Source organism: Pseudochaenichthys georgianus, chromosome 8 (assembly GCF_902827115.2).
Source record: "Pseudochaenichthys georgianus chromosome 8, fPseGeo1.2, whole genome shotgun sequence".
Lineage (NCBI taxonomy): Eukaryota > Metazoa > Chordata > Actinopteri > Perciformes > Channichthyidae > Pseudochaenichthys > Pseudochaenichthys georgianus.
Genome location: NC_047510.2, coordinates 13591664 through 13618963, shown reverse-complemented (window position 1 = coordinate 13618963; position 27300 = coordinate 13591664). Strand labels below are relative to the sequence as shown.

The window sequence follows — 27300 nt, the reverse complement described above, 5'->3', positions numbered from 1 at the left end:
GTGTAGTGTCTTCGGCCATCCTAAACTCAAAAATGTTGACAATCGCAATGATGCTCGAAATGTCCCTTATAGGCCTACGTCTGTTTCCGGTTATTTTTATTTTGAAATTCAGTTCCTGACGGACGCAAAAAAGCCCGAGATTATGGAATTAAACCAATAAATAAAAGCAAGGATAATTGTGTGTTATTGGTGAGTACATAACAGTGTGTTATTTTGAAAAGAATAACAAATTAGAAGGAAAAAAAGATTTACGAGGCTCTGAGCCCCATGTATTTTCCTCACAGACGGCAACACTAAAGGTCTAAAATAAAGACCTAAATGAATATTTGGGATGTTCTTGCCTTTAGATTCTCCCAATAAGTCCAAGTACAGAGGGTGACTTTGCTGTGAAAAAACACATTTCCACCAAAAAAACGTTAGCATTCATGAAGTAATCTTCGTCATAACTAGCAAACTAAACATCATGTACATGTACTGCACAAATAATCAGAAATAAAAACTCATTACTCGCATAAAATGACATCAAAACGCATTTTAATGGCCAAATGAACCTTAAAATAGGCATTTTCCACCGAGAATAACACGAAGGTCGGCCATTGTTGTTGATCACGTGGTCTGGGAGCTGTTGCAGCGTCCATAGCAACCACCTTAGCAACCATGAATGTGTACACATTCATGAAGTAATCTTCGTCATAACTAGCAAACTAAACATCATGTACATGTACTGCACACATAATCAGAAATAAAAACTCATTACTCGCATAAAATGACATCAAAACGCATTTTAATGGCCAAATGAACCTTAAAATAGGCATTTTCCACGGAGAATAACACGAAGGTCGGCCATCGTTGTTGATCACGTGGTCTATGAAGGTCTATGGGACACCCTGCCCGTAGAAGCCTGAGGGTCAAGGGGTCCGCTGTCCGCAATGAAGGTCTATGGGACGCCCTGCCCGTAGAAGCCTGACGGGCAAGGGGTACCCTGTACGTAATATAGCGACGGGGAGGGGCCCTGACCGTCCGTCAATATATGACGGGATGGGAGTGAGAACGTGTTGGTTGTACAATGCGTAGATGCGGCGGACAGACGGGTCTCAGTTGGTTTGGTGTCCTATGCTTACTTTTAATACTTATAAATACAACTTTTGGCCCGTAATTTCAATTTCCCATTTCAGCAAGAGAGAGGGGGGGATATATCCAGTCTCTGATTGTGTTAAGTATGAGAGCACTCTCATAATAACGTGTTTGATTCTGAAATTGTATATATTTATGTGTGTATATGTTATATTGTCTCATTATACCGCACTGTCAATTATTAAAAGTAAATATAAGTCGTCATGAACACATCTGTCCATCAGACAGAGGGCTGCTGTGCCTCCTGTCATCATTGATGGACGTCTCTTTAAAATGACCGCTCAGAGGAGAGGAGTTCTCATTTCTCTAACCGCCTGCTGCTTCCCCTCCTCTCTCCTCGATTCCCCTCCTCAGTCCTTCGCTCGCATCTCCTGTGGGCGGGACTAAGTATCGAGGATAGGAGTCGAGGAGGGGAAATTAGAGTATTGAGAAACCTACCCCACCTTTAAGTGTTTTTCATAATAAAAAAAAGACTTATCTTACTGTATATACTGAATTGGCCTAACAAGAAACCACTGGCCTAACAGCAAATGTCTATATCCTGTGTTGGCCTAACTTGCTCATCTGTGTGCAACTTTGGGCTGTATGCCATGCATGAAAGGTGCTATATAAATTATTATCACTCTTTCACTCTGATACTCATAAGGCAGTACTATATTTAGTAATATTACCATGAATCTAGCCACCTATTTACCATATTTTTATTGGAAAACATCTCTGAAACTCTGAAAAAGTAATATTGCTAGTTTACAATATGAAGGCCAATTCGACCGATTGGTTGAGCATATTTTCCAAAACATAATTACACCCTTGTTGAAACTTTTGTTGTGCATCAAGTTATCTAATTCTGTTCAGTCAGTGCTCTGACACTAAAATATGTCAAAAATGATATGGTTACCTTACAAAGGTTGACCAAAAAGAGTGATTTCATAAGCAGTGATCTTTAGCATGCCAAGTTTCTCAGTGGAAGCTAGCTGAAGGGCTTTCTGTTGGGACCACAGCGACATCTAGAGGTTGTTTTGTGCATAACATGTCAACCAAATCGTAGAGATGGCTGAATCAGATGGAGTTCAACTTGTTTATTTTTTTTCAACAAGATATCAAGACACAAAATGTGCTCTACCAAATGGTGGCGCTGGCTGTTAAAGGGTTAGGTGAAATGATTTCCCCTTTTCATATTTGATACTAATATTTTGATTCTGTACTTAAGTGAAAGTAAGTTGAAGTAATGACTTCCACTTGTAATGCTACTGTTGCTTAAGTTTAAACTCTGATCATGAAAATCTTACACCAACTGCACCAAATAAACATTTCTCACGCCTTCACAACTAACAGTGTTGTGGTTTGAAGAATTTACTGCCAACTTTATAAAGCAATTCACATACACATGCAACTGTTCAGCAGGAATATTATGAAACTTTCAAGGCGACGTGAAAAATGTAACTCTTAAGCTGACCAGTGACCCCTGACTTAGCAGCTTGCAGGCTGACAGGACAGAAAGTCATGTATTGCCTCAGGCTGCAGTCCTGAGAGGCCTGCTGACTGTACCTACTCTCACTATTTTCAAAGTGGATGTGTTTCTGCAAAATTCCTTATTTTGGATAATATTAGACTGTCAAACTAAACTCATTATGCATTGTATGCAAGGTCACAACTTGCACAACACCAAATAACTGCTTAGGGAACATTTCATCATGTTGTGTTTGCATGGTTGTGTTCATAAGCGTGCATTGTAGCACTATGATCCGAAATAGCAGTGGGGGTCCTTCACCATAACACTATTAACACTAGCTATCAATAAAAGGATCTTTGCATGAAGTTTTTGAAACTCCAAGTGTTAATTTCAGAAACTCAGTCTGTGTCTTTACATTTTCTGACTCTTACATACTTTACTTAAATACCATCTCTCTCTCTCTCTCTCTCTCTCTCTCTCTCTCTCTCTCTCTCTCTCTCTCTCTCTCTCTCTCTCTCTCTCTCTCTCTCTCTCTCTCATCTCATTCACACCAACGGTGTTTCAGGGCCGGTTCGGAGCTGGAGCTTGAAAAGCACCGGGTTTTCCTGTTCACACCGCAGCGGAGCAGCCTCTTAGCTCTTAGTTCATTTCGAGCACCAAAAAATTGTCCGGCCAGAGCAAAAGCACGTCACGCTTACGTCGAGGCGGGGGCAGGGGCGGGATCAACTCCTGAACAACAACAAAAAGCCGGCGTTTTATCCAATTCGTACACAACGATGGAGAAACTTAACAAGCAGCAGTGGTCCACTGAAGAGAGAAGCTACCTACTGGGAATCTGGTACAGATTACAGAGGTACGGTACGGTAAGAGGTACAGAGGAAGCTGGAGCACAATCGGCCATTGTTGTTGTTGTCGGTGTCAGCTGTGAGGGGTTTCCGCGCGGTTTGGCTTTATGAAGCAGGCACGCAAACGGTTACGTCATGGCGCAAACGATGACGCAATGACGCAGCACCAGTCGGACTCTGGGCTGTGTGAAAAGCTAAACTGAATAACCGGTTCTGAACCTGAAAAGCTTGAACCGGAGTTGCGTTGGTGTGAATGAGGTATTACTGAACTGACTTTCTCTCTCTCTTTCTCTCTCTCTCTCTCTCTCTCTCTCCAATCAGGATTTATTGTACCTTTTTATAGTATCACTCCCATTTGGCTAAAAGAGCAAATGTCAATCCTGTTGTGCGAAGGCCCTTTTGTTTTCCGCTCTGTTGGCTTCACACCACACATTGACCGTGACTGTCTGGCCCAGAAGTCCTTGGGGCTGAAAGCATCATGTGAAGTGGGACCCACCAAAACAACACAGGATGCAAAGGAAAATTCACCAGAATATCTTTATTGGACACTAACTAGCATAGGTTAGGCATACTGGCTTTCCTGCTCCTCAAACTGAGGGATGTATTGTATCACACAAGTCTGAGACATTACGCATTTGTGGTTTGATACGCTATGTTCCTTTGGAAATTACTCAACACAGGAATGAAGAATGAAGAAACACCCAGTCCAAAGAAAAACAAAATCTTCTGGCCTTCTGTTACGTCAGTGAAGAGAGAGCATTTGTGAGCCTGCATGAGTCACTGTGTTTAACTCCCACCTTTGCGATGAGGCCCCTCCACCACTGCTGTCGGTGAGGGCCCACATGGAAGTGATTACGCCGTGCAGAGAGTGGAATTACAGAGAGAACCTACAGAACTGGAGCCCTCCTTTAACCGCTCACTCATTCACTTAGATTTACACTCATGAGCAAAAGCGCAGAAAGCCCATGCAGCCAAGTGAGCACACACACACACACACACACACACACACACACACACACACACACACACACACACACACACACACACACACACACACACACACACACACACACACACACACACACACACACACACACACACACACACACACACACACACTGATATACAGGGACAAATGGGCACACACACCTACCTGAAGCTGTACATTTCCACTGCTGGCTCTGTTGGGACAAGGCTGCAGTGTGCTCCGCTCTCTCTCTCCTGGATGGGAGTGGGTCGGGGCCAGGGCTGTAAATTCCTCAGAAAGTGCTGTTAAGAGCGCCTCCATTAAAGCAGGGGGGGCCGGCGCTCGCCAGAGAGGAGCCGACTCAATAAGTCATCGTCAAAGCCTGAGGCCTCACGGGGGCCCACGGGAGAGCCACGTTTCACAGACTGGATTAGGGCGACGTCGTTCCATTTAACACACCTTGTTTACCTGGAAATGCAGGTGGTTAAAATGCTGCATCCTGGCAGTAATAGGCAACTAAGAATAATTGGACTGCCTTGTAATGCATCAGCAGGGGGTTCATTGACTCATCAATTTAAAGCTCAATGATTACTTGCACAGCTGTTGATTGATGTGGCTTTCTAGACTTGCTTTTAAGGACTGGCTGCATAGAAACAAAACTCCAATTGGCCCATTTGAAGAAATTGCAACGTTTTACTTACACCTACTGACAATTACAGATCAAAAAGTTGCTTTGTTTAGTAGCCAAAATAATATCTAACAACTCAGATGTTTCATTGAAGTATTCAACAACACAATCGAACAGGGAATGAGAAGAGTTTCAAAATAAATGTCAATAAAGGTCTCATTATTTCACTACACGTCTTTATCTGCAGTACTAGAGGACAACATCTAGATGCATTACAAGACAAGTGATGAAACATGACACATCAGACACACTGCTTTGGGCTATCAGTGTATTCATACTCTGAAAAATGATCCATCTCAGCATAGCACACATATTGTTAAACCAACATTTTAAACAGGAGGCATAACAATACTGTATCTGTAGTTCTTAGACATAATACTCTGACACCATTATGTTTACTGGTAAATCTAGTTTATGCCTGCTCAGCTCAAAATGTGCAACTTAATAAATGTAAAAAGTTAGAAACAGATGCCACAGTAGCTTAGAACATCATTCCTCCACGTGTTGTCCTTTGCTACTTGCTCCATCACCCGAAGGTTTATGAGAGTGGCACGATTTGTGTACACACTGTGGTGTCTGAGTACACATTAACCATTCCCTTCCCTTCACACACACTCCTCCCAATCAAGCCCATTATTATCCCAGGCGTGCTGCAGGCTCTCAAAATATCTGTCACGCAGCTGTCGGCACCTCTCGCTGCTCAGCAGCTGGACAGGCTCCGAGGCACTCCCTCACATTTACCCTGCAGTTCTACCTCGCCCTGAGGGCCAGAGGGGGGGGGGGGGGGGGGGGGGGGGAGGAGTGTCTTCTTGTATCACAGTTGGTCCATAATGTGTTTGTTTTCTTTTCAAAGCAAGAAGTGAGTGATCCCTGCACTTATGAGACATACAATCCCAGACAAATGGAAGCTCTGTATGCAAAACTTCTTTCCACTATTTGTAATGCTTTTACTCACTACTGCAAGGCCAACACATGGCTGTTTATTTACGAAATAAGGTATGAGAGGCTGTGTTTAGTGATTTAGTTGGACATATTTAAGCCTTAAAGAGACCAGCAGGACCAATAATCCAAGCGATATCAACACAAAACACATTTTTAGGTTGGATTTTCTTTGGTTAGTTAGTCGTTCTTCAACATAAAAACTACAGTGGGATCATATTTTTTTTTCAGTGAAAAAATAGGGCTTTAAACTCAACAAGAGTGAAGCAGGCTGTCAAATCAAAAAAGGGCTTCTAGTGGACGCAAGATAAATGTTCAGTCTCCTGCCAACTTGTTACGCTCCATACCACTCTGAGAGCAATGATAGACAGAGAAAGAACATATTAAACTTCCTGTTGAGATTTCAAGGGGGGAGCGAGACAGATAGATACAGTATGTGCTCTGGCAACTCTCAGCTGCTCTCCTATGGTTATGATAATGTATGACTGCAACTAATCCAGTGTTAGCCTTCAGAGCAGGAGTTCTTCTTGAGTTTGTGCCAAGATTTGATTAGAAACAGGCTTACTATGGGTATTTTTCCTTTTTTTTCCTTTTCCCCCCATCCTGATTTCCTTTGTCCTTTTTAAGCCAGTTCATAGGCCTGATATAAATCGCAGCAAAGAAATAAGTTAATGGTACGTTAACACATACTTAGACAATGGTTCGGCAGCAACAATGAGAACAGTGGCGCTAGTGACTAACAACATGATCCTTTTCTGACATGCCAAGGCTTTCACACTATCCCTTCTCCCAATAAGAGCGACACCATAATATCAACTCCAGGAGCATTCTTCCTGTCTTACCCCTGTTCCGTGGCTTGTCCCTTCTTGCCTTCGAGCAAGCAGGAAGCGGCTGCATGCAAGATTTAAGATCTGAGATCAACAACATGGTAGACGGTTGCTACTGAAAAACTGGGCACCGTTTTGTTCAAGAGAAAGGGATCTACTCCAGACAACTACCAGTACATATTAACAGGTTGAGAAGGTTTCACAGTGTCTTCCTTTATAACCAAAATGCCTTGTTCTCCACAAGTAAGGCCAATAGGCAAAGTTGGTAATACTTCCCCAGAACACATGAAGATTTACTGAGAGAAAACTTTTTCATCTGATTTCATTTAGTTTTAATGATCTGAGATCCAAGGTTTCAGTGGAAATATCACAGTAATTTATCCTAATTTGGATTCTGCTTTGCTTCCCTTTCTTTGATGTTTTTTTTTTTCGTGGAGAAAGACAAAAGCAACCAAATAATAGTGAATTTTCCATCATGCTCTCCAAACCCCTCCTCCCCTAAACCCTTAAACAATCTCACTCCCTTGCTGCAGCACTCCACCCCATGCCGCTTCACTTCATTCTCTTGCTCTTCATTCATTTCTCTGCTTCGGTGAAAAACCAAACAAGCCAACCATTAAGTTGAGTTAAGCGCAGGAAGTGGGCCTTCGGGCCAGGCGGCACTGTTTACAAGGAGCTAGTCAGGTTTCAGCGGTGCTTTGAAGTGAGCAGCACACAGGAGACTGTCTGTCACTATTCCTAGGCCCAGCACCGCTCCACTGACTCACTTGCATTCCCCTCATTCATCTGAGTGGAGAGAGAGAAGGAGGGTGAAGACAGGGGGAGTGTAAGAAGGGAGATTTATGTGTTTTTGCCCCTTGGAGTATCTGTTTCTACCTTTAATCACTCTCACTTGTCTGTTATTACAACGTTTCTTTATTTAACCTCACATAAGGATACAAGAAAGACAAACATCAACTTGTCCGACGGGACAGGATATATAAGAGAGACAGTAAGGCTTTGCTATATGTGTCAGTAATTATACTGCAACCTAGAGAGGCTAATACATTGATAATGTTTAATTGCACACGTAGTAACTGTATGTGCGTGCAATCCTCAAACTTCTTGCTTCTAGCCCAAAGCTTCGCTCTGAGGCAAGGGGATCAACTTTCTCCAACACCCATCTACTTCATGACATCACCGCAGAGAAGGTTGAGTTTCAGCCATGCATGGCTCGGGGGATTCCAACTTGGCACAAAGCAATGGCGGCTCCAGAGAAGTAACACTATAGCAAACCTGAACACCCTTGTTTTCCCTTCACCAGGCAGGCAGGGACTTTTTCACACCTATGCACAGACGGTTTCTTGCCAAATGACTCCTGTTGATTTAAGCGAGCCCTCTCTGACAACAGGACACAATAAAAAAGGTTTTTTGTTTTGTTTGGCACTTGGAGGTGTACATGTGTGAGAAGGCATTCATACAGGTTGGCACCGGTTGGCACTAGTGTCTTCAGACACAGAACACATGGGAATTATTTCAGAATAAGTTAACAATTTGGGTGAATAAAGTTTCAATTGGTTCATTTAGATATATTTGTTATTTTTTCTCAAACTGTCACTATATCCTGACAGTTGTGCATTATCAGATGCTGCCAAAGGAGGACATTTGTGAACCAGGCGACATGTTGTTAACAGTCCAGCCAAAACTAAGCACCGTCCAACTGTCGGAGCAAACTTTCCTGTTTTACAGCTAATAAGTATACCAAAATATGTTTCTGAAAACATTTCAGGCAATAAATGGCCAATGCACTCAAATAATCTTGATTCATAATCATATCTGACCAACGCAGTTTGATAGTTCATGAGCAGTGATTCTGTCTGTGTTAGACTCCTCGGCTCTGATTGGTTGGTTTGTTTTTGTTGGGTTTGAATCTTGGAAATAATATTAGGAGAACTAGGAGACAGATAACTTGACTTTTAAATATATTATTTGAATCATTCCTTACTGTCCAAAAAAAGTGATAGTTTCAGCAACTATGATGAAAAGGTTTAACGCAAAAGGTGGTTTAATTTGTCTTAGTTTAAACCATGGTTTAAACTCACTTCTTTTATTTCCCAGAGGGCTACACTCAGGGATTTTTCCGTTAGGAATTCAATAGTCTCTTTTACTGTTCTCCGCAAGTCTGAGGAAGCAGATGTTCAGTTGTGACACAAACCCTCACCCCCTAAAGCAAACAGCATGAGCAGTTACTTTTTGTTATCAAAAAGTAACTTGCTATAAAGACAAGATATTTAATCACTAAAGGGACTCAACATAAGTAAGGGAAAAAGTTAAGAAAAAACAAACTTAATTCATTTTTTATCATGCGCTTGGAACTTGAAATCAAGCATTTAATTTATAGTTAATCGATTATATTAAGATTAAGATGGACTTTTATTAATCCCTCGTGGGGAAATTGTTTCTCTGCATTTGACCCATCCTAGTGTTAGGAGCAGTGGGTTGCCATTTTGAACGGCGCCCGGGGAGCAGTGTGGGGAACGGTGCCTTGCTCAGAGACACCTCGGTAGCACTTTGTCTTGCCGGGACTTGAACAGGTGACCTTCCAGTTGCCAAGCCAAGTCCCTATCGACTTCTCCACCACCGCCCCCATATCTGAAACCTTTGCTAAAGGTTTTTCATTTAAAAAGTACTGACCAAAAAAGCTTGTTCGATATCATCCATGTAAAAATGTTCTTTTAATCCATACAAAAACAACGTAATTCATAACCAGCAGTTAATAAAAAAGAGCATGTTTGGATCTACGGTATGTGGCTTTCTTACAGTGCAAAAGTATAGCAGGTACACTAGCAGGAAGAGTATTTACTTATAAATACAAATATATAATTTCATGTTTTTACAAATACTATTTACAATTTCATTTAATTACATATGAAATGTTTAAGGAGCGAATAAACCAAAGTTCATTGCCCGCTCTCTGTGTTCTTGGCTGCTGGATCATCACTCCCCTTGAGCTTATGGTGGATTTAAGAGAGGGGGAGGGAGAGCATTTCAGCACATGTCATCCATAGCCATGCTTGTTATTTGTTCAGACAGTCAGGCTCAGTCCTTGTTTATCCAGCTTGCCCTTTTGTCAAAGCCCTGACCCTCAGTTTGGCATGCATGTGTGGCTATAAAGTTGAGGTGAATACAAATGCTGTAAGAACCAATGGCTACTCACTATGCTACTCACCTATCACATGAGAAACAGGTAATAATACACAACTTAGTCCCAGCAACATTTAGATATCCCATTATTCTACACAGTGGTCTCTCCGTGTTTGCCATTTGTCAGCCTGGTGTAAAACTTATGCCAGGACTGTAGAGTTTTTCCAGACCAGATCCAGAAACCAGAGGTGATGCCCACTATCAGAGTCATCAGGTACTTGATCATGTAGACGGTAAAGTCTGGAGTCATGCGGGGCCCGGTCTGCTTGGGGCAGGGGATGGCCAGGCCCCTGCAGTTATGGCTGACCCAGTTCCTCTCCCAGTGGGAGCGGAAGGCCTGCTCGTAGAAGACGCAGGCGATAACAATGGTGGCGGGCACGGTGTAGAGAACGCTGAACACCCCAATCCTCACCATCAGTCGCTCCAGCTTCTCTGTCTTGGTGCCATCGTGTTTCATGATGGTGCGGATCCTGAACAGAGACACAAAGCCGGCAAGCAGGAAAGAGGTACCGATGAAGAGATAAATGAAGAGAGGGGCCAACACAAAGCCTCGTAGAGGGTCCAGGCTGCTGAGACTAACGAAGCAGACTCCGCTGAGCACGTCGCCCTCGATCTGCCCGATGGCCAGGATGCTGATAGTCTTGACGGCCGGCACTGCCCACGCTGCCAGGTGAAAATACTGAGAGTTGGCCTCAATAGCCTCGTGGCCCCACTTCATACCTGCTGCCAGGAACCAGGTGAGAGAGAGGATGACCCACCAGATGGAGCTGGCCATGCTGAAGAAGTAGAGCATCATGAAGAGAATGGTGCAACCTTCCTTTTTGGTGCCTTGGACGATAGTTTTATAGCCTTCTGGGGTGAAGCTGTCATTGCACACCACTTTGTCTCCCAGGAAGTATCCAGCTATGTAGGCTATGGAGACCATAGTGTAGCAGCCAGACAGGAAGATGATCGGTCGCTCAGGGTATCTGAAGCGTTGCATGTCCACTAAATAGGTGGTAACTGTAAATAAAGTAGATGCACAACAAAGCACAGACCAGACCAGAATCCATATGCGGGAGAAATTGATTTCTTTGTCAGTGAAAAACATGTACCCACCGCTCCTTGAGGGGTCACAGGGAGCTGCACAGTCAATCTCATCTAAAAACTTATAATTCAAATATGGTGGTACTTTGAGAACAGATGGGCAACGAAAAGGCCTGTCATGTCTGGGGGCCATGGTGTGGTCGTGGGTCCCCGAGACAGGAGTTGGGGGTGGTAGGGTGGCGTGAGAGGAATCGTTTTGGCCCACACAGATCTGTCCGTCTCCCAGCACGGGAAAGTTTTCGCAGCGCAAGCGCTCCGGCCACTGGAAGCCAAACTTGTTCATGAGAGCCTCGCAGCCCTGCTTAGCTCTCTCGCAGATTGACCTGCAGGGAGGAATGGCCTTCTCCAAAACTGTGCACACAGGCGCATACATGGAGCAGAGGAAGAATTTCAGCTCCGGCGAACACTGTACCTTCACCAGAGGATAAAACTGGTGCACCTCGAGCCCTGCGTCTTCCTGGTTGTAATGTCCCACGAGATTTGGCATGATGGTTTGGTTATAGGCAATGTCCGTGCACAGAGGTATGGAAATCGGCTGACAAAATCCGTGCTCTGGGACGACTATTCCGTTGTCCCCTTGATACTGGGCTGATAACAGCAGAGGCAGCAGGAGTGCAACAGCCCAGGTCTTGTAAAAAAACATCTTCGAAAAAGTATAAAACAGTTTATAACCGGATTAACTGGACTTGAAGTGGTTTAGTGTCCTACCATAAATTCTGCAAGCAGTTCTTTAATTTACACAAGTGAAAACTCTGCGGCATAGACCTGTACGCTGCTCTCCGAGTGCCTGCTCTCCGCTTTTAACACTGTTGGCTTACTTTTTACTTTTCCACAACTCCGATCAATCCATCAAGGCAGCCATATTAAGCAACATAACCTCCGGTGAAAACTTTCAAAATAAAATCCTTTAGGTAAGGTAGCCGACGTTTATTTATAGGTCTATAGCACATTTTAAGACACAGAGGCAATTCAAAGTGCTTTACATCATCATTAACACTTAATAATAAGACAACAGAGAGGAACACAATAAATAAACATAATGGAATAACAGATTCATTAAAACCATGCATGCATAAAAGAGATGCAGAATAGTTTAAAAACAACATTGTAAATACGTTAGGTGCTAAAACAAGTTAAAAGGCTTCTGGGTAAGCAGCTGTAAGACGAACATGACTTGTACAATGTTAATAAATGTATATGCAAAGCACAAATAATGTTTATAGACAATAAATAATACCATTTGTTTATTCTTCTCATTGATATTTTTGTTATTATTAATGTTGTTATAATTATGATGTGTTCTTATTGCATTCATCAACCAAATACATATAATATTTCTACTATGCATTACAGTAAAGTTGATTAAGTCCTCATACTCATTAGAAATTGATGACATTGCATTCATTTTTTTAAAATAATGGTATCTTGTTATATTATTTCAAAAACACAAATAACACAATTATACACATTACGCATAATTTCCATAATCTCCCAATCGATATTATAAATGTCTATATAAAGGCAATGTTGTTAAACTTGTTTTTTAACACTTGTGCTTTTATTTTGAAAGTAATGTCGCTTGTGTCCTGCTTGTATTTTTTGAAAAATATTCTCGAGCTTGATTCCACCACTGGATTGTGTGGCCCAGAGCCCTAGAGAGATAAGGGCTCTGGTGTGGCACAACCAGACTTTCAAGTTATGTCCATGGGAGGAGGAGGAGGAATCGGTTGCAGACAGTATATGTTTTTTGAAAATTAACACATTTATGTATGTACTATCTGGTCAAATGTATTGTAAAAACATTTTTATTTTTAATTACAGAACATACTGAAAATAATGCAATACATTATAATCACAACAACATCGACACATATATTACAATAGGATTTGCACATTATTTATAATTATTTAATTGATTAAAACCCTTATTTACTACCTTTTTAAAAGTAAAACAATTCAGAGATGTAATCAACAAGTGAACATATGAAAAGCATGAAATAAAAGTAATAATAAACTTCATACCAAATATTAAAAGTTTAATAATCTTAATTATTCTTCAAAATAAACAACAATTCCAATTCATTTGGGGGGTAGCTTTTGTTATTTTTAATGTACGTATAATATTAACATAATAATCAACAAGTGCACAATTGATTAAATATGAAATGTATTATGATTTAATTGATGAATGTGCAAATGTGTTATTAGTGTGTAATTACACTTTTACAATCAATTTTGAAATGAATGTAGGCTATTCACTAGTTTAAAAACAAATAGTGTTCTGGTTTATGGGTTAGGGTTAGCCTAACCCTAACCCCTGTTGTGAAATACTTCTATGTGGAATATATATACTTCTACCTTTAATACTTTCACCTGGCTGCTATATCACAAAACTGTTATTGGTATGTGTATTTTGTGAATGGTATAATTAATTATATAAGATAAGCTATCTTTGGCTCTTTACTTGCTGTAAAAAATGTACATTTCCCCTCTGTGGGACGAATAAAGGTATTCTGGTTATCATTCCTAATATTATTTATGTATAGATTATTTACTGGAAACGTATTATATATTGGTTGTGTACAAATGGGTGAACTCCATGTGGGCATAATAAACATAGACTGAATATAATAACCATAGACTGTATGTATAATACTTACCATATTCTGACTGTATTTAATAAGAGGACCACCTGTGCCATAATGCCAGTGCACAATGCTCTCAGATGTGGGGGAGGGTGGGTCACTATTATCTGTTGCTATAGGTTGCTATATATATTTATATATACAGTCTATGGTTGCTATGCTCGGATCTCCTGCTGGATGTTGATTGGATGAAAAACAGAATTCGTCAGGCTAGAGCCGCCAATGTGCCTTCAGGTCGCGAGGGAAACATCGGAACTTTGGGTCCGGCCACCTTGCAAGCAGCACTTGAACATTATGTACGGCCGCTGAACAAAACTGCGCAGGTAATTCTGTACTTTACTTGGATCACGTTGTCTGTTTAGCGAAGTTAACCACATTTAAACGGCAGTTAATCAGTTTTAATATGGGCGAAAGTTGAGTTCAAGTTAGCCAAGCTAGCATCGATAGCTTGCTAGCTTAATCTCCTAACTTTAACGGCGAAGTTAATTTTCCTTTCCCTGAAATAGTAGTGAACTAATAGTTTTAGTTTGACCCAAATGTTTCTGTTTCATCTGGCAACATCATATATTAACTAGTATCTTGTGTTTTTCCAGGCCGGTATTAAATTAACGTTAAAGAATAATTTCAAGGGAGTGCAGAATGGCATTTGATGGGCATCAGAGCAGATTTCCAAATTCATTGTTTCCTTCAAACCAGCATCAGGTAAGACACCACTTTTAGGACACAACTTTGACATTTGAAGTAACCTTACACATATGTTGAGAGTTTATAATAGGGAAATACATGTTGTAAAATGGTGGAATCATATAACGTGTTATTGCACAATACACGTGTTCATTAGGCCTTAGATATATTCAGAGGATCAAGATCCCTTAACGTTCACTTTTGTTCACCCTAATTGATTAAGAAACGAATCATTTCAGCTATAATTGTCTCGTTTTGTTCTCAACGGTATTCTTATATATTCTGAAGCTTCTGTGACACTTACAATGAGTTTTGTAATTTGATTCAATCTGCTATGTGCAAGGAATAACACAAAAGTTACGACGTATTTTGTTTACGTTTAGGCCTAGTGAGTTTTAGATTGATTAGCAGCCAGGGCTCAACATTGTAAATGTTGCACTTGCTCGCTCAGGCCAGTCAAAAATATTGCTTATTTCCCTGTGATATTGGAATTTTGTCAAGGAGTTTTGGGAAATCGTTTCGACATAGCATTCCGTGAGGCTGATGTCATAGTTGATGAAATGGAGACCCAGGGCCCTTCTCACTTCTCTTATTTTTCATTTCCTCGCTCGTCGGTCTCACCGAAAGTTGATTTGTCTGCGCCATCTTGAGTAGCGTCCCAATGGCCTTATTTGTGCCGGAGGAGCGATAATGGAAGAGCTATAATCGAGGAACCACCAGACCACCCTTCGATGAAATCCTCAGACACTCGCCCCGCCCCCTTACTGTGTATCGCTCACTGATTGGACGATGCAGTGCATGCACTGATCTGATGCTTCTTGACATGAGAGCAGTTTCCCAGCGGAGTGAAGAAAACACATGAAACTCACGGGAGTCACTCCTCAGTTTATACCGTGTTTTGTTTCAATTAATGTATCATTTAGTTACAAATATGTGATATATCTGAACAACAAAGTGGTCAAAAATCATTTTTATTCATTTATTGGAAACATTTTCATGATCACTTTTTTCGTTTTACATTTACATTTATTGTCATTTCCATTCAGTCAGTCATTAAGTGCTATTTAAAATGTTAATTTGCTACATATCCACACAAACAAACAAAGTGTGCAATCCAATTAATGTTAATTTAACTGGGTTTTGATAGATAACATATCTCTTTTTCTTCTCTCAATTATTTTATTTCTATTGTGCACTCTAATCAATATTAATCCAACTAATGTTCGTTTATACATTTTAAGAATGGCGTTTATCTTTTTTGAGAATGAGTTCTTATTTAATTTTATTTATTTGGGTCTACAACAGATAATTCAAATGTTTGAGTCAGTAAATGTGTACTAACAGAGGTGGGGGTGTGTGTGGAAATAACGGGGACAGAGCTGCTGTCAGACGATCAGCTGTGCAGCGTCATCACAAACGGACCGGAGGAAAGGACGTCCCATTGCTCTTAAAACTCATATCCCTGCTTCTCGTGGTTTCCTTGCATCTCTCCATACTTCCCTGGTGGGAGGGACTAGTCACAGGGAAACGACGCAAGTGAGGGAAGCAAGGAATACATTTAACCGAAGTGAGAAGGGCCCGCTGTGTGCTCCGGCGCACAGCGAGCAGGAAGCGCGCTCCCGCGTGTTCATGTTCACTACTGACGCGTCACCTCACCGGAAGAGTTAAAGGAAGGGGGGTGCTAGTGGATCATCGCCGGATGAGATTAACATTAACATGCTTATTGTAGTGGTAAATGCACTGCCTTGCGGCCTGTAGCACCATTCTTGATGGAGCATATGTGTGGGCTGGACCTGTATTTTACAGGACAGGAGTGAGCAGAGGGTCGTGTTGTCGATTCTTGTTCAGTTTTCTGTGACAATCTTCCTCACACTCAGACTTTCAGTCGCGCACGCCACTAAAGAGATGTGCTACCATGGAAACCAAACAATGGTGTAGCTGTATCAAAGTCCGAGTGGAAACAGTCCTGAGTAAATCTGATTTAGTCAGAAATCGGGAGAAATATGACCCCGGGAGGAAACCGGGAGAGGGCAATGAAATCGGGAGTCTCCCGCGAAAATCTGGAGGGTTGGCAAGTATGCCTTAGACCAAGGGGGGCAAACTCATTTCAGTTAAGGGGCCACATACTGCCCACTTTGATCTAAAGTGGGCCGGACCAGTAAAATCATAGCATAATAACCCACAGGCCCTACATAACGACAATATTTCTGTTTAAGTGCAAATAAGTAGGCTACAAGTACATTCGGAAAATGTCCACATGTAATGAGACGCAAAACGTTATGAACAAACTGACATTTATTAAGACAAACAAGTGCAATTTCAAGTGCTACACACATGTTCTTTACAACAGATCACAGTTTCCACCTGAACTGACTCACCACAAAATACAAATAAAAACGTGGGAGCTATTAAGTGAGGAGTTTGAGTTACCCCCATTGCCTTGAAGATATAACATTTCTATATTTTAAAAAGAAGTTGGGGCAGTGCAGCCACAGTGTCACATCAAATCAAACTATTGTTTGCCTAATGCAGCTGCTGATTGACATTATAATACACAATGTTCTATGACAGAATAATATAACATGTTCAAATATTTCAGTAGGTTCTTATTTTCACGTCACTGATTAATTTGCTCCTGAAACTTGACATCTTTTAGCCCTCACAAGGGCATCAATATCAGGCTTAAAATCCTGACTAGCAGCCAATTTAATTATTTCATTCAGGCACTTGTGTGTGAGTCTTGAGCGCAGCTTTGTTTTAGTAATGTTCATTACAGAGAAAACCTGTTCACAAAGGTAGGTGGTCCCAAACATGCTCAAAACTTTTGCTGCCAGGGCTGTCAATTTGGGGTATCCTGGCAAAAGATACCGATAAAATGTGCCCAAGTCCGATGAGGCAAATTTGTCCTTTAAATCCTGATCACATTGTAAGTCGATTATCTCAAGTTGTATGTCGACGGGCAGATCCGCAGCCTTAACTGCAAATGGCGAGCGAAAAACTGCAAACTCTGTCTCAAGCTCACCAAAGACCTGAAACCGCCGCTCAAACTCCCGCAGCAATTCCGTAATTTTGTCTTTGTACCGACTCATGTCAGCAGTAACTCCGGTCATATGCACATTTCTTAGATGAGGGAAATGAGCAGGGTCACCACTTGACAGCTGTGTCTCCCACAAAGCCAGCTTCAACTTAAATGCGCGTATGCTGTCATAATATTCTGTGACAACTTTTTTGCGACCTTGCATCGTTATGTTCAGATTATTCAAGTGCTCTGAAATATCCACCATAAATGCAAGGTCCTGCAGCCATTCTGGGTTTTTTAATTCATGCACTGGCTTACCCTTTTTCTCCATGAACTGTCCAATTTCCTGGCGTAGATCAGAAAAATGCTTCAGCACGGCACCTCGGCTCAACCACCTTACTTCAGTGTGATATGGTAGGCTACAGGTGATGTCTTTATCACTGAGGAGGCTGTCGAACTGACGGTGATTCAGCCCTCTGGCTCGGATGAAATTAACAGTTTGGACAACCACTTTCATGACGTGATCCATTTTTAACGACTTGCAACACAATGCCTCCTGGTGCAAAATACAGTGGAATGTCCAAAAACGATCTCCTCCATTTGCTGCTTGTACTTTCTCCCTGAATTTCGTGGCAACACCTGCTTTTTTCCCGATCATTGATGGTGCGCCGTCTGTAGCCAGACTGACAGCACGGGTCCAGTCCACTCCGACCCTGTCCAGTGCTTCAACGAGAGCGCTAAAAATGTCATCCGCTTTAGTGGTGTCTGTCATAGGAACCAACTCAAGGAACTCTTCGGTGACCGTCAAAGTCTCATCAACACCACGAATGAATATGGCCAGTTGAGCAACATCTGTAATGTCAGTGCTCTCATCGATTGCAACTGAAAATGCTACGAATGACTTGACTTTTGTTTTTTTCTGGCTATCCAAATCTGCTGAAAGATCGGCAATCCTATCCTTCACTGTATTCCTCGTTAGACTAATGTTGGCAAAAGCCTGTCGCTTCTCAGGACACACGATTTCTGCAGCCTTCAGCATGCATGTTTTCACAAACTCACCCTCAGAGTATGGCTTTGAGGCTGATGCTATTTCGTTAGCAATGAGATAGCTGGCTTTCACGGCTGCGTCACTTATATCTCGGCTCCGGGTAAAAACGGCCTGTTGTTTCTTTAGACCTGATAGCAGGTCATTTATCTTTTCTTTTCTCCGTTGTCCTTGCAAGCAGTCGTATTTCTCTCCATGGTGAGTCTCATAATGGCGGCGAATATTATATTCTTTGGGCACAGCAACTTGCTGCGAACACACCAAGCATACAGGTTTTCCATTTACCTCTGTAAAAAAATAGGATGCGGTCCATTTTTCTTGGAAAACTCGGCACTCCGTGTCCACTTTTCTCTTTTTTGACAGAGACATTTGGGGATGAGAGTGTCAGAGGTTATTGACTGCAATCACTACTCTTACTCATCACTTGTTTTACAGTCTGGCTGTGCTCTCACTGGTACCGGTGCGGTAGTGCGCCCACTAGTGGAAGGATTCAAAATAGCAGTTTTTTTCCCCTCCTCTTAGCCTACTTAGCAAAGTCCTTCAGCTCTGTGGGCCAAGCTGGAATGCCTCCCGGGCCGGATCCGGCCCGCGGGCCGTATGTTTGCCATCCCTGCCTTAGACCCTCACATCATACAAGGAAAAACTTCCAAATAAACCCCACAGTTTAAAGGGGAAGATGGGAGAAACCTCAGGGAAAGCAACAGAGGAGAGATCCCTCAGACGTGCGTGTGTAAATTGAAGAGATAATACATTTACAACATAGGTAGTCCAAATGATTGGAAATGCATGTGTCTATAATAATAAGATGAATCCACGAGGATGTCAACAATCCTGTGGGAGCCATCAGGGAAGTAGTATGATGAGTCAGGCAGGACCACAGTGATAGGTTCAGCCACGCCTCGAAATAGCTATATTCATTAGGGCAATAAAGTAGCAGCACTGTAGGATAATGTTCTGAAATTGACATAATGACTTCCGTTAAATCAGACTTGTGTAATATCTATTACATATCTTACAATATCTAATATCTATTAATATCTATTACACAAGTTGTGTGTGCAGGGGCAGAAGGCAGCAAGTGTGTTAGATGCAGTATTTGTAAATTATATAGATGTAGGCTTCCAGGAAAAAAAGGAGGAAAATGAGGAAGAACTCATTGAATTTTAATCTAGTTTCTAAATAAATTACTATTGCATAAAATATGTTCATTTTCTTTATTATTGGGGTACATTGTTGATGAATGCTTATGGGCCAGTAGTTACAATGGTGGGGCCAGTGAAATTGAAAAGCCACTGGCCTTTTCCCTTAATGTCCACCCCTGGATTAACCATGTTTTTCTCTCTCTTAGGCAAGTTTCAATACAGGTGGGGGAGAGAATGGTAGAGAGGCCTTGCCCTTCGTTTCACCACAGGATCAGAAAACAGCTTTTGACATGCCCTGGTCTCACAATGCTTTTGATCCCTATACCCTCATCAGTTGTGCCCAGAACAGCAGGTATTCTTTTATTTTTGTTCAGGTTGAGTTGGTTATTATTATTCATCTGTGCACTATTCTGTAGTATTGGTTAGGAATACCACAATATCAGATATTTACTAGTCGATATCGAAACCAGGGAATTTCCACATTTCAATATCCATTTTATTATCATTTTACAAGGTATAAAAATATACTGCGTGCAAGTCGTATTGTGGAAGGAAAACAATTCAAGTATTACTGTTAAATAAATGCTTTTAGGTGACAATGAAAAGTTATAGAATAAATCAAGGGCCATGTTTTCTTTGCTTTACAGGAAACCCAGTAATACACCTGACTATGACGGAGAGACTGATCTACTGGGCCTAGTGTCAAATATTGTCGATGAAGAAGATTCACAAGACAGCTACTTCAGTGAAGGGTATGTCAAGGTTTATGTTTTCAAATTGTTGGGTTAGTTGTACAACTGCTATAGTATGATTTATGGCTATTAAACATATACATATCATAACATCTACACACAAAAAAAGAGTCTGTTTTAATGAATATAGTTAGTTAAATATGTTTTCATAGTTTGTTATATATTCAAATATGTCCTTGATTCTTTCTTTAGGAGTCTTCCTACATGTAATACTGTCTGGTCTCCAAAGACTTTGAGTGAAGAACTGCTTCAGTATGTTCAATCAGAGGGTAAAGCGCAACAACACTCTACCTTTTATTCAAACTATGTATCCCGTGAGGCTTTGGATAAAGCACAGGGACAATCAGTGGGCAAAGATGTTGAGGAGATTTATCAACAGTCCAATGGCCATTCCACCAATCAACAATGGCTTTTTAATGTGCCTAATGGAGACCGAAACAGCACTGGCCCACGTCCTCAGAAACTGCCACCAGGTCTATCAATCCCCAACACAGGAAACACCTACCTGTCACAGGTACAACAGAGCGGATATGACGACATGCCAGCTGAGAAAAACAGAGGGAATAGCCAGCCTAGCAACAATTTATCTGACCTCAGTAATGTCTTTAGACCTCAAAGTGAAATGAACAGCTCATACTTTACTCCTTATTACGAAAAGCAGTTCACCCAGAGCAGCACAAAACCCATCAGTAATGAGCAGTTTGGGACACAAGACATTAACCAACTGGTCAGCAGTTTCCGGTCCTTGACGGCTGGTGAGCCTGATAGCTTATGTCGTGGAGACTTCACAAACATTCACAGGCAGTCAGTGGGCATGCAGCATGAAGACAGCGTGGCTGAACAATGGCAAATCTCTGGTCCTGCAATGTCAACACAAAGTCATCCCGCAATGCAGAGTCAGAAGCAGCTGGTGGGAGCATTTGGGACACAGCAGATTGAAATAAATGGAGAAGTGAGGAAACAAACATTTGAGCGCGATGCCTTTCAAGATCCACCTCGTTTCAGCCCACAAAACGCAGAGTACTACCTCCAAAACCAAAGCAACATGACCCTTCACAGAGAGAACATGTCACTCCCCTTTAACATGAGCATGAACCAGTATTCAAAGCATAATTTCCAGCAGGGCCTGATACAGAACAAGCCACAGATGCAGAGAGAAGAGAATAGGATGCATATGCCTCGCTTTCTAGGTAAAGGCTTCTCCACTAACACTCACATGAGAGGGGGGGATAGGAAGCAGGTCCTCTCACATAATCTAAGCCTTGATCACCTGGGGAGCATGCAGTCTCGGAGAACTAATGGAGAAAATGGCATGGTGAGTGGTGGGAATACACAGCAGCTCAGGCCTTCCATGTATCCTGTGCATGACCCCAGAAGATACTCCAGCGTTCCCATGAACGCCTCTTACTTCAGCCCCAAATCCACACTGCCCAATGGCAGCGGTGTGACAGCCATGAATGTGGGTGATAGGATGTCAGCCAGCGAGTCAGCAGTTTTCAACTCCTATATCAGTGAGATGATGACCTGCAGGGGAGAGAACACCTATCATGGCATGGCCTCAGCCCCAACACCGTCAATGGTGATGAATCAGGGAGGACCTGTGATCCAGCTTTACGTCTACGTGGACGAGTGCTATGAGCAGTGGAGGTCTTTGGAGCGGGACAGAAAGAGGGTATGCTTTTGAAATCTGATTTTGTGTCATTAACTACAAATGTTTCGTATCTATATTTAAAAAAGCTGCATATTGTCACAGCGTCAGTATTGCTGTTGCACACGGTTGTCAAGTTCTAACGTGTTTTTTCTTAATTTGATCTTAGACAGAGGTAATTCTTACCAAGGCATTTTTTGGTAAAAGGATGGCGGCAGTGGTCAGCCCTAACCTCCCCAAAACTTCACCAAATCCCACCAGAATCGACCACCTCATTGTTAATCAGATGAGAGAACAAGCAAGGGTGAGACCTCCTAAATGAATTGCTTCCATACTGCCATCTCCAGGTGAATTTAGTCCCAGCAGCCCTGTAATGTTTGTAAGGTGATATAAGCAGCTTTATTTTGCACACTCATGAGAAATATATGCATTCTCCTGGAGATTTGTTTTATATAATTGTTATTTTTATCCCTGAATAAATGCCATACTTACACACAATACAACTTTTGTAATGTATTTTTTGTTTAATTAAGTAATGTTCATGTGATGGCTTATTGTGTGAGAGGATATCACATTAAGAAGGGTATTTCTAAGAGTGACAGGGCAGTGTTGATTATGTTGGTTTGTTGCAGGTGGCAAGCCTTCTGGATAGGATGGAGTTTCTGGGCAACACTGCCCTCCACATGGACATCCACACCGCCCTGAGCAGGCATCATATGGCCATCTGCAACACCCAGGCGAGGCACAAGGAGGAGCCAGCCAGCAAACACCAGCGGCAGAGAGCCCATTTCACAGAGGACACAGGTAAGTCATATTGCATCAGTTGGCGTATGTTCCTCTCTCAAATGCTGCTGGTACTTACTTGCTGCTTTTTTCATAGACACCCTGTTGATGGTCAATGCACTGAAAGACCTGGCTGCTGCCACGAGGAAGATCCGCACCACCCTGTGGTGTGCTCTCCAGCTGACACTGCCAAAGACTGTCAAGAGTCCGGAGCCCGAAGTCCACAAGCAGGAGACGCACAGAGAGAGGGGCCCCTCTCCCTTTGAGGGATACTCCTTTAAGTTATGATTTAGCAGGCATCAAGCACGAGTTAAAGGTCACGATTACATTATAACCACTCCAATTGTCCCGATTATAATATTCCCAAAGGCAACTGGGTGTTACCTGGAAGTTTATAGTGACATTTTACCTGCAACAGAGATCACTGCAAAATATGAACTGAGCAGTTTGAAGCTCAATGATGGCGGCGCTGTTAGTGTCAGTTCAAGATTTACATGAATCTTGCTCCATCACCGTTGTATTGAAAGACACTATTTATGAATTCTTCATTGTTATTACTAATTTATTGAAATGTATTATAACCTAGGTTCTGGGTCATCCCAAGCAATAACTGAATCATAAGGGCAGTAGTTAACATGCCTATAATCAGAACAAATGTATTTATCTGCAAACTATGCCAAAGAAGCTCAAACTTCAGAAAGCAAGGTTCAGTGTTTTAAATTAAAATCTATAATCACACTTTCCATAAGAAACAAAACAATATTCCCAATACAATATAATGTTAAGTTAATAATAATTCTCTGAATTCTGTTTTCTTTGAAGGCGCAATTCATATAATTAGTTAAATATAAACATGCTAAATTATAAAATGTTTTCTGAATGCTTCAATTAATCTCTGACATTTATTTTTATTGCGTTATCTTAACATATTCATCAGAATATCTTCTACACTTTAACAAGATACTGACATTTGCAGCGTATTAAATGTATATGTACTAATCACACTTTCCAGATTCATTCTTTTAAGATTGTATTATTAAATATTCTCATCAGTTTGACAGTTTGTCAGCAAGGAACCAAAGCTTGTATCTTTTATAAAAGTGACAATTCTCTAGCAGCATAAATCCTCCCTGAGGAGGCTGTATGAATACGAGTTGTTCTATTGTCATTTTAATGTTCGTGTTGTGATTTTAACCGTTACTTGTTCTGTTAACCAACTCTTTAACAATAAAGCAACCCAAACGGCTGAAAAGGTTTTTCTTTTTTATTCATTTCAAAAGCTGATGAACCTCATTATAAACATTGAAATGATGGTACATGATATGTTTGTGGTATAACTCAGTAACCAATCTTCTGTTTTCATTTTGGACAAAAATGCATCAAAATAAACACTTTGTTAGAAGTTCTGCAGAAGTGAAAGGCATATTGGCTCAGAGGCTAATAGTACAAACTGGATTGGGCTGCATTGCAGGCATTCCTCTGATTTTACCGTGACCAATCCAATTAGTGTATACTTGCTGTAGCTCAGCCAAAGCGTGTTTCATACGCTGCTATAACAACATATTAGCAGAGGTTTCAGTTTGATCAGCGACAGAGGACACAGTCACACTCAGCGCATAACGGTTGGCAGCTTGTTTCCAATACATGTTTCAGGAACTGGTCATATCAGTATCCAAGAAGAGCAGGGATTTTTGGACAATACACATTCTTTACACATATAAAGAGAAAGAACTTAACGTAAGGGGACTGATGAACACATAATAGAATGTGCCAATGGGGTTCAGCTAAAGAGGCAATGACTGTTTTTGATTTCCGTCTCCTGAAAACCTTTCCACATACAAAGTGTCCTTTCTCTGTGTTTTATCTTTTGCGTTCACCTTTCTGTGTACGCTTCTTCTCCTTCTCTTTTCTGTCCTGTTTGGTAAGTTTGTCCTTCTCCCGCTGCATCTTGTCCCCTTCCTTCTTCTTCTGAGAATCTTCACGAGCCTGGTCCCGCTTCTCCTTCTGTCTGTTCAGCACCTCTGCCACGTTGGTGTTCTTGAACAGGGCTGACACTTTCAGTAAAGGACAGCAGGATGAAAGCAAATGTACTGTGCTATAAGATCTTTACTGCATATTACCATCACCAGTGTGTGTCTGTGTGTGTGTGTGTGTGTGTGTGTGTGTGTAGATTTCCTCTTACCTGTAGTATTTTTACTCAATCTTAACAGTTTTGGTGCAAGTATTGGAGATATTGCCCATAGAGATAGAAAGAAAATAAAGGATATTCCTCGTCGTCAGTAACATTAGCGTATTGAGCCAGGAGGGCGTCCTTCCTTTGCTTCGACTCCCCGGAAACCTCTTTGTGTTTCACCACAATCTGGGCTTGTTTTTCTATCATCCTGGCGATGGCCTGGACTTCAGCTTCAGGAAAGAAAAGTAAGAACACAGACAAAGTGTAAATGAACCCAAATAACATGGAATACTTTGACTTCAATTAAAGCCCTTGCTTTTCACTGTCTCCATGAAGGTGCATGAACAGAAGGAGGCTCTTATGCCCCCATCTGGGCTCAAGTCTCCAGACAGTTTACTCTTCCTTATGAATAAGGAAAAACAGTGACGGGAAAAAAAGTACTTTTCAACATCAAAAACAAGAGCTGTTTTTAAGTTTATTTTTTTCCAGACAATGTTTATCTCTCTGGAAGACAGAAATACATTTGAGCACTCTGCTCCAAACTCAAAGAAATGATTTAAAACTCAAACAGCTAACCCCTCTCTCTGTATGTTTAACTGGTATTGACAACAGTAGCAAGCTGTCTTTGCTCTGTTGAGTCAAGATGTAAAAGAGTTGACAAGCCTCCTTTTTTTTTTACTAGACTGAATTATTATATAAATTCTTAGACTATATCACTTTGCAAGTTTTGACTGTATTGTCATAAGATTGTGTTATATTGTTCTTGTTTTCATTGACTTATGATTATGTCCAGCAATAATTGCCAAATTGGTGCACTGCAAGCTTTGATGACTCGTTCCCTGAACTTTTATTCATACTGACAAGGTACACATTTTAAATATGACTTTTCAATGAGATAGGGAATGTGGATGAATTTAAATGACATACCATCATCAGAATCACTTTTGGAAGCTGATCTGTCGCGCCAATCGGTCCACTGCTTAATAATCTGTTTGCAGACATCTTCTACATTGTCCTCCTCCTGCACACAAAAAACATGTAAATGTTATGTACCAACAGTTCATTGTACTGTATAAAATGCGGGCTATCGAACCGGGTTATTATTACAACCTGTTAGTACTACATGAGGCAGTCATGTAGGCTACTTCAGAGATGCAAGCAGTGATTCTGTGATCCCATTATGTCACATTAAAAAGGACACTTATCCATGAATGAATTATCCATTTGTATTTATGCGTTAATAACAAGGTGGTTCATCTTTCCAGGGGGTTATTTCTTACAAAAATTAGCAACACATCAGGTTGGTCTACCAGAGGCTGATACAGAGGCAGTTTGACTGCCAAATGGCACACTGAGCATATGAAAACAGCACATAAACAGTGTTAAGTTCTGTATTCCTTCATAATAAAAACATAAGGATCAAATGAAAGCCTGCCAATGCGCACCACACACGGTCACATATATAAGGTTGGATACTTTGCCACAGGGGGCTTAACAATCTTAACAGCAAACGACCCCTGCTGTTAGAGGATGATATATGTACTGCAATATGAAGACATCTAAATAGTTTCAAACATGTATCACCGCCAAACAGCACTTTTACTTTGCCGAATTTGGTTGATCAGTCATATTGCTAATTACATGGCAGGAGAGAACAGCTCATTAAACTGCCGGTGGTGTTTTGATCAGAGACTGTATAGTTTCGACCAACACCGTCGACATTTAGCTCCATAAAAGCTGGCTGACATCAGCGTTGTCACTTGGCAGCGAGCGGCAGACGAGACGGACAGCAACACATGAGAAAGCCTCGCTGGCAGAGCGGGACGTGCCGCGCCGCCGCCGCCCTGTATACTTACCACAAATGCGGATAGAATTCCTTGTAGCGCATCTTCTCTCTCCTCGTCACTCTCCTCCTCCTCCAGGACCCCTAAAATGTAGGTCCCATACACCTCTCTGTCCACTTCCAACGAGTCAAGACGATCATTTAGCCAGCTTTCAAACTCCCCGGCGTCTGTCACGGGCGCAGCCATCTTGGCCCTATGGGGTCTTTCCGGCGGTGCATGGCTGTCCTTTGTAAATGCCTGTCGAAAAAGGTACATGATACAACTTAGGTACACGTGTTTGAAATTTCAGCGTTTTTTCCTACAAACTTGAGGGTAACCGTCCAGGTAACTTAATTATGTTGACAGTAATTTTGTTGTACGCATATACACATTTAACGGTTGAAGTATAACAAAGAAGTTGTTGCTGTCATGGTGCAAACTGAAAAAAAACTCGAAGAAAAACT

At 41.5% G+C, this 27300-nt stretch overlaps 3 protein-coding genes across 5 annotated transcripts; 1 reads left to right on the top strand and 2 right to left on the bottom strand.

Annotated features, from left to right (window-relative positions):
* Window positions 1–9548: 9548 nt before the first annotated feature.
* Window positions 9549–12337, bottom strand: fzd2 (frizzled class receptor 2). The gene has a single exon (XM_034088767.2). It carries the CDS (start codon window positions 11763–11765, stop codon window positions 10128–10130), a length of 1638 nt encoding a protein of 545 aa, XP_033944658.1. The 5' UTR covers window positions 11766–12337; the 3' UTR covers window positions 9549–10127.
* A 1673-nt stretch (window positions 12338–14010) lies between these two features.
* moto (minamoto) lies at window positions 14011–24043 on the top strand. Of its 3 annotated transcripts, none has more exons than XM_034088766.2 (8): window positions 14011–14090; window positions 14361–14469; window positions 19992–20009; window positions 20305–20409; window positions 20602–22081; window positions 22227–22361; window positions 22690–22861; window positions 22938–24043. In XM_034088766.2, the coding sequence occupies exons 2-8, from the start codon at window positions 14417–14419 to the stop codon at window positions 23126–23128; spliced, it is 2154 nt and encodes a 717-aa protein (XP_033944657.1). In that variant the 5' UTR covers window positions 14011–14090; window positions 14361–14416; the 3' UTR covers window positions 23129–24043. The 3 variants fall into 3 exon arrangements, with proteins under 3 accessions (XP_033944657.1, XP_033944655.1, XP_033944656.1); XM_034088764.2 differs by having other exon boundaries at window positions 19864–20009; XM_034088765.2 differs by having other exon boundaries at window positions 14075–14469; window positions 19864–20009.
* Window positions 24044–24089: 46 nt separating this feature from the next.
* Window positions 24090–27069, bottom strand: ccdc43 (coiled-coil domain containing 43). Its single transcript, XM_071203992.1, has 4 exons — window positions 26870–27069; window positions 25941–26034; window positions 25049–25243; window positions 24090–24888 (listed from the first exon to the last, which is right to left on the bottom strand). Exons 1-4 carry the CDS (start codon window positions 27041–27043, stop codon window positions 24701–24703), a joined length of 651 nt encoding a protein of 216 aa, XP_071060093.1. The 5' UTR covers window positions 27044–27069; the 3' UTR covers window positions 24090–24700.
* Between the last annotated feature and the right edge of the window lie 231 nt (window positions 27070–27300).

What these genes read in the sequence shown, in the direction of transcription:
- fzd2 (XM_034088767.2), bottom strand. Translation starts at nt 11,765, where the DNA reads ATGTTTTTTTACAAGACCTGGGCTGTTGCACTCCTGCTGCCTCTGCTG.
- moto (XM_034088764.2), top strand. Translation starts at nt 14,407, where the DNA reads ATGGCATTTGATGGGCATCAGAGCAGATTTCCAAATTCATTGTTTCCT. An exon ending in AGTTGTGCCCAGAACAGCAG is followed by an intron (nt 20,010 to 20,304) that starts GTATTCTTTTAT and finishes TTTGCTTTACAG; the next exon opens with GAAACCCAGTAATACACCTG. An exon ending in AGATGAGAGAACAAGCAAGG is followed by an intron (nt 22,362 to 22,689) that starts GTGAGACCTCCT and finishes GGTTTGTTGCAG; the next exon opens with GTGGCAAGCCTTCTGGATAG.
- ccdc43 (XM_071203992.1), bottom strand. Translation starts at nt 27,043, where the DNA reads ATGGCTGCGCCCGTGACAGACGCCGGGGAGTTTGAAAGCTGGCTAAAT. An exon ending in GAATTCTATCCGCATTTGTG is followed by an intron (nt 26,035 to 26,869) that starts GTAAGTATACAG and finishes TTTTGTGTGCAG; the next exon opens with GAGGAGGACAATGTAGAAGA. An exon ending in CCAATACTTGCACCAAAACT is followed by an intron (nt 24,889 to 25,048) that starts GTTAAGATTGAG and finishes TGAAAGTGTCAG; the next exon opens with CCCTGTTCAAGAACACCAAC.